Source organism: Rhododendron vialii, chromosome 9a, assembly GCF_030253575.1.
Source record: "Rhododendron vialii isolate Sample 1 chromosome 9a, ASM3025357v1".
Taxonomy (NCBI): Eukaryota; Viridiplantae; Streptophyta; class Magnoliopsida; order Ericales; family Ericaceae; genus Rhododendron; species Rhododendron vialii.
In genome coordinates, this window is record NC_080565.1 from 22,395,843 (window position 1) to 22,402,361 (window position 6,519).

At 38.5% G+C, this 6,519-nt stretch overlaps 1 protein-coding gene across 3 annotated transcripts; it reads left to right on the top strand.

Annotated features, from left to right (window-relative positions):
* On the top strand, window positions 1-4,491 carry LOC131301260 (protein FAR1-RELATED SEQUENCE 9-like). 3 transcript variants are annotated; one of them, XR_009191219.1, is made up of 6 exons: window positions 1-86; window positions 170-230; window positions 360-414; window positions 1,580-1,672; window positions 4,051-4,115; window positions 4,206-4,491. XR_009191219.1 is itself a non-coding variant. In XM_058327445.1 (3 exons), coding segments are annotated over exons 1-3 (1,203 nt in total). In that variant the 5' UTR covers window positions 2,823-2,837; the 3' UTR covers window positions 4,208-4,491. The 3 variants fall into 3 exon arrangements, 2 of the variants coding, with proteins under 2 accessions (XP_058183428.1, XP_058183427.1); XM_058327445.1 differs by lacking the exons at window positions 1-86; window positions 170-230; window positions 360-414; window positions 1,580-1,672 and adding an exon at window positions 2,823-3,973; XM_058327444.1 differs by lacking the exons at window positions 1-86; window positions 170-230; window positions 360-414; window positions 1,580-1,672 and adding an exon at window positions 2,823-3,973 and having other exon boundaries at window positions 4,051-4,491.
* The last annotated feature ends 2,028 nt before the right edge of the window (window positions 4,492-6,519 follow it).

A 6,519-nucleotide genomic window follows, 5' to 3' on the forward strand; every position in this document is an offset into this window, starting at 1 on the left:
GCGTTTCTTCCACAGCCAGAGAGAGAAAGAGAAAAAGGGAGGCGACTCTGTACGAACGACTCGATCGAAGACGACGACGACCCAAGGTCTCTTTTTCTCTCTCCCTCTCTCTCTCTCTTTCGTTTTCTGTGATTATCAAAACCCGCTAATTTCTGTGATTTGTACACAGAGGCGACGACATACGAGCGACCTGATCCAAGTGAAGACGACGAATGACGACCCAAGCTAAGGTGTCTCTCTCTCTCTCTCTCTCTCTCTCTCTCTCTCTCTCTCGTTCTCTTTCTATCTCTCTCGTTTTCTATGATTGTCAAAACCCTAATTGTGATTTTAGGGCTAACTTCTGTGATTTGTACACAAAGGTGACTATATACGAGCGAAGACATACGAAAATTCAAAGCTGAGATCAGGCCTAAGGTCTCTCTCTCGTTGTTGTTGTCTGTGAATTTTTTGCATTTTTCGGGATATACGAGCGAATGATTCTGTTTTGGCAATATGGGGAAAAAAAAAGTTTTTGAAGATTTCCTCACTGATGTTGGAAGTTGGAACTGTTTCTTTTAAATCAAAGATGATAATTAATTTGTGCTAGGGCAATTAAATTGGTTACTATTTGTACTAGTTGAAAACAAAACGATTATTTGGACTGGTTTTCGTGGGTCAATTATGCTGATTTTTTTGTTGTTGTTGTAGGTGGACAAATTCAAGTAGTGCTCTGAACAGCACTGGAATGCAGCGGCTTCACGTGCCTCTTGAACGTAACCCTAATTTGTCAATGAAACTCTTGTCCTGCAAAACAGACAAGGAGTGAGTGCACCTTTGCCTCTCGTGGCAAAGGCCCTCCGATGCCTTTGTTAGTATCACGTACTAGCAATCAAACCCTAATTATCAGTAGGAAAACAATAAGAATGCAGTGTATTGCGTACCTTTTACCTCTAGGTTTACCTTATATTTATAGATTCATGGATGCTTGCTGCCCAAGTATCCATATTGCCCTAGGTTTCCTACCTCGTATAGGAAAACTAGGATCTCTTGGATTCTCGTTCCCTTATCAATTTATTTTCTTAATCCTTGTAGGATTCTTTCCATATCAAGCCGAACATCCCATACTCGTTGGGTATCTTTCTTAGATCCTATATTCTTGGGATCCATCCTTTAACGGAATACCAGTGATTCTGGACCCTTCTAGAATGTTCCCTCTAATAGGACTTCTCTCTTTGTTCGGCCATGAGATGGCCGAACAGACGGCCTGGACCAGTTACTTCTCATGTAACTGGTCCTAAGGAAACAATTTGGACTATATCCTTTCTAAGGAGCTCTCCTCCTGTTCGGCTCTCTCTTGCCGAACAAGTTTCTTGAACAGTGGCATCTCATGTCATTTTCCTTGTATTTGGTCCAATAACGTCTCGTGTTATTGCACCGAGAATCGTACAACCTCTCTGGACCATTGACTTCTCATGTCACTGGTCCATAGCGCGTTGACCTTTTCTTTGACCGTGCTCGGGCTTGTTTTGGACCTGTTCGGGAATACCTCCCTACAGTTGTAATCTTTGAGATAATGTCTGCCATTGGTTGCCATTGGCAGGTTACCCATAAGTAGCTCACAATTTGAGAAAATGGAAGAACAAGATCGAACCAATGTTGATCCAACCTCCTTGTTTCGAGCACCACCACCGAGGTTTCTCTCTCCCTCTCTCAAAAATTTGTTGCATATTATAGCATAAATGGAGACACATAGACTGATATTTTTGTTGTAAATGTTTGTTTGCATGTTAGTAATTGTTTTTTATTTTGATTTTTAGAATGCAATCTTTGGATGACATAGCAGTATCACCGTCACCATCCCAACCGTGTCAATCATCTGTGAATTCTTGTCAAGAAATTTACACTCCTCAAGTTAAAAATGAAGTGATACCGAAAATTGACCAACAATTTCTCAAATTAGACGACGTTTGAGAATTTTACAACGAATATGCTAGACAAGCTGGATTTAGTGTCCGAATCAATTCTAGTAGGTTGGGTGAGAATGGTAAAGTAATGAGGAAAAAGTACGTTTGTTTTAAAGAAGGTGAGAGGAGAAATTCTAAGGCCGCTAAACGGCGTCGGGGTTTAACTAGAGAGAAATGTGGTGCAAAACTTGGTGTCGTGAGAAAAGGTGAAGTGTTTGTTGTATCAAAATTTGTTGAGGGTCATAATCATGAGCTTACAACGCCAAGAAAGGTACATTTTTTAAAATCTCATCGCCGAGTATCAACCGCACAAAAAGCTTTAACGCAACAATTATCTGCTGCTAATGTGCCAACCTGCCAACAAATGAGTATTTTTGAGTTACAAGCGGGGGTATTGAAAATGTTGGATTTTTAGCACGAGATCTTTACAATGATAAAAGAGATAGGAAGAATGTAGTACATGGTCATGACGCGAATATTTTGTATGAGCATTTCGAGATGGAACAACAAAAGAATTCGGGCTTTAGGTTCACATTTGAGAGAGATGACAAGGATAGAATGACTCATTGTTTTTGGGCGGATGCGACCTCTAGAAAGTTATATCAATATTTTGGGGACATGGTAGTGTTTGATACTACGTACTACACAAACAAATATTCCTTGATATTTGCACCTATATTGGGGGTCAACCACCACAGGCAGACAACACTTCTTGGGTGTGCGTTGTTGAGTGATGAAAAAACTGATTCGTTTGTGTGGCTCTTCAATGAATGGTTAAAAGCAATGCCAGGTGAACCATCCAAAATGATCATAACTGATCAAGATCCGGCGATGACAAGAGCAATTGCTTCTGCCCTTCCAAGTACATTTCATTGATATTGTATTTGGCATATTATGAGCAAATTTTTTGAAAAATTGGGTGCACTATCATATAAGGAACATTATGATGAGTTGAAGAATTGTATATGGAATTCTGAAACACCTGGAGAGTTTGATGCAAGATGGGCAACTATTATAGGAAACTCTAAGTTGTCTAGTAATAAATGGTTGCAAGACATGTATGAAATTCGTGATAGATGGGTTCCCACACATACGAACCACATGTTTTCTGCCCACATGACTAGTAGTCAACGGGCTGAAATTTCTCATTCGTTTTTCAAGAGGTATGTGTCCAAAGAAAATTCAATGATGGATTTTGTGACGCGATTCAATAGGGCACTTGCCAAAGTCCGACATAATGAATTGGATTTGGACCATAAAGATGTAAATGAAAAGCCTCTTTTGAAAACTTCGTGGGCAATGGAAAGGAAAATGAGTGAAATATATACATGGAGCATATTTGAGAGGTTTCAAGAGGAAATCTTTCAAATTAATGCGTATGTGATTACGTTCATACACGAGAATGAACATTGGTGTTTGTGGAATGTTCAGAGAGAAGAAACGGAAGGTGCGAGAACCCATGAGATTTCGGTGGATAAGTCATCCAACTGTGTGAGTTGTAGCTGTAAGATGTTTGAATTCGATGGAATTCCATGTCGGCACCTGTTGGCGTACCTTTTTAGAATGCAAATTAGGGAACTCCCTAGTGAATACATCTTGCATAGGTGGACGAAAACAGCAAAAACGGGCAGGGTGATGGATGACTTAGGTAGTGGTGTAAAAGAAATATGTAACAGTTCACTTCTTGTGAGGCGACAAGGTCTCTTCCAACTTGCTTGTACAGTTATCGATGATGCTGTATTAGATGAAGAAGAAAGTGAAGTTGTGCAAGAAGCTTTGGATTCTAGTCAAAAGAAGATTGCATTGATGAGGAGTTCTCGCCAAGATGGTTCAACGAGTCGTATCCAAGTGCCTTCTTCTCTCGGAAGCCAACATAATTTGAAAGAACCACTTCAAGTTAGGGCTAAGGGTTGTGGTAAGCGTTTGAAAGAAGGAAAAGAGAAGGCCATCAAGAAGGTGAGGAAATGTAATGGTTGTGGGTTAACGGGGCAGTCGCATGACAAAAGGAATTGTCCAAAGCTTATGAACATGTAAGTGTATGTTAATTTGTACTATGAATTTCATTGTTTATACGTGGAATACATCTTAATTATTTTTTTTTCATTAGGTGTTCACAGGATGTTAGGTTGAGTGATGACGAGGACGATGAAGAGGATGACATTGACGATGAGTGTAAGTGTTTGTGGTACATCTAAGTTTAATTCCTTAGTTGTTCTTGTCTTTTGTTTCGTCTATTGATGTCATTACCTATTTGGGTTGTAGGATGGATTGGTGCTTCCACATGAATTTCCTTACACATATGGACATTTGTCGTACCTTCCAACAATGTTGTAGAGGGTTGATTTTTCAGGGTTTGGACATTATATAATTTCCTAAGTTTACTGTTGATTGTGGAAATGTTTGGTCTTTGTGGAGCAATGTAAGCATTTGGAAATGTTTGGTCTTCGTCAACGTTATATAATTTCAAGTACTTTTCTTGAGGTGAGAAGCAAAATAGAACATTAGTTCTGAAGGTTGTATCGTTCTTATTGATTCGATTTTTTTGGAGGATAATGGGTATAGTTGCAGTAGTATATATCAGAAGAGGTTGTGGTGTAAACGTGGTGAATGGATTTATTTCTTTTCTACAATTTTAGTTAGTAATTGTTCAAATTGAGTTTCAGAACTCTTAAGCCATTATTGTAATGTTCAATATTCACTAAGTTGAACTTCTTCCTTCATTTGATTTTTTTAGGTAGTGGAATAACTAATTAAGTTTTTTGGCTTTATATGTGTGCCTTGTAAATAAGAACCTCTTAGTTCATATAAAGAAGTTTTATTTGTTTGTCAACATGATTCTGTAATAGATAATTATGTAAATTGGGTTTGATAGAACGTTTAATAATTTTTTTTTTTATAAAAAAATTATTTTTTGGGGCAGTTCAAAGTGCCTCTACAAAAACTTAACCATGGTTTGAAGAACTTAGAAGTGCCCCATCAAGATAGTTCTTGTGGTTGGATATGTCCCAAAAGCTTTAGCGGCACCGATACACACGGCGCTTGATGGATATGCCACAAAAGTTGAACTGCCTTAACAGAGCACCTGTTGGGGCATTTCCGAATGCCTTGAAAACTGAGTTTTGCTGTAGTGTATGCTTCAAACTTCAAAGTACTTCATTCACCAAAAAAAAAACTAAAAGAAGACATCCAGATGCAAAGGCTAGCCTACTTCCAAAACTGTTGGGGTGTTTACAACAACACATTGATTGAAGAGAAACCAAAACAAAGGCTAACCCACTTCCAACTTCCAAACTGCACAATCTCAACAGTGATACCAACGAATATAGATTACACTATGTTTACAAAAAATACCAACGAATATAGATTACATTCACTTAAGAAGTGCAATGATAACCACTTAAATTAGCCACAGTGATTCAATGACTTCAGCACATGCATCATTCTTCACTACTTTATTTTTCACTACTTTCACCTCTGGTGCAACATGTGGGTTGGGTTCGTGACACCCAATTGGATAGCACCACTCCCAGAACTCGCATTTTTCTTTATCCTTTGAATCTTTTGGACACCTATAGTAGAGCCTTCCAGGATTCTTTTCTGACTCTGAAATGTGCACAGCAGCTCTCAACCCATAACAACATGTCTTGTTTTGAAATATAGGGTGATGAGATTGAATGGTACTCCAGTTGCTTGAACTGGACATGACTGCTTTAACACAATTATTGCACACACTCACACAATGTCTACACATAGTCACAGTCACACAATGTCTACACACACTCACACAAATGTCCAATACAACTAAAAACGAGAAGTAACTCATATAAAAAATTGAGAGATGTGATTTTGGCTCAGAAAATTTTCATCATAGCCAAATAAAGTGCCTCAAATGAATGAAATGTTCAAGACACCACTTTTTTAAGGCACTAAGGCAGCGCAACATTAGTTGCCAACTGACCATCTAATGTTTCCAGGCCTAAATACACATTGCATGTTAATTTATCATCATAGCCAACAAATAGGGGCAAACTCTCCCAATGACTCAGAAAATTTTCATCATAACCAAATAAAGTGGCTCAGATAAATAAAATGTTCAAAAGACCACATTTTTAAGGCACTAAGACGGCAACATTAGTTGCCAATTGACCATCTAATGTTTCCAAGCCTCAGTACACATTATATATATATATATGTATATCAGTCCTTTTCATGTCCAGTCGCCCGAATTTTCTTATGGTCCAGATTTGTGTCTTAGCTGTTGGATTGGATAGAGGAGATCCAACGGCTGTGGAAATAAAAAGGATTTTCCCCCCTCCAGCTCAATTTCTTTGTTTCGTTCCGGCCAGAGGGAAATAGAAAAGGAGGCAACGATATACGAACAACCGAAGCTGAAAACAAAGACAACGAACGATCAGAGCTACGATCAGCCCTAATGTCCAACACAGCTACAACTACAAGTAACTCATATAATAAAATTTATATAGGCAGTTTTGGCTCACAAAATTTCATCATAGCCAAATAAAGTGGCTCAGATAAATGAAATGTTCAAGATACCACATTTTTAAGGCACTAAGGC

Coding starts and splice junctions, on each gene's coding strand:
- LOC131301260 (XM_058327444.1), top strand. CDS start 2,838: ATGAGCAAATTTTTTGAAAAATTGGGTGCACTATCATATAAGGAACAT. Junction 3,974..4,050: donor TGTCCAAAGCTTATGAACAT/GTAAGTGTATGT, acceptor TTTTTTCATTAG/GTGTTCACAGGATGTTAGGT.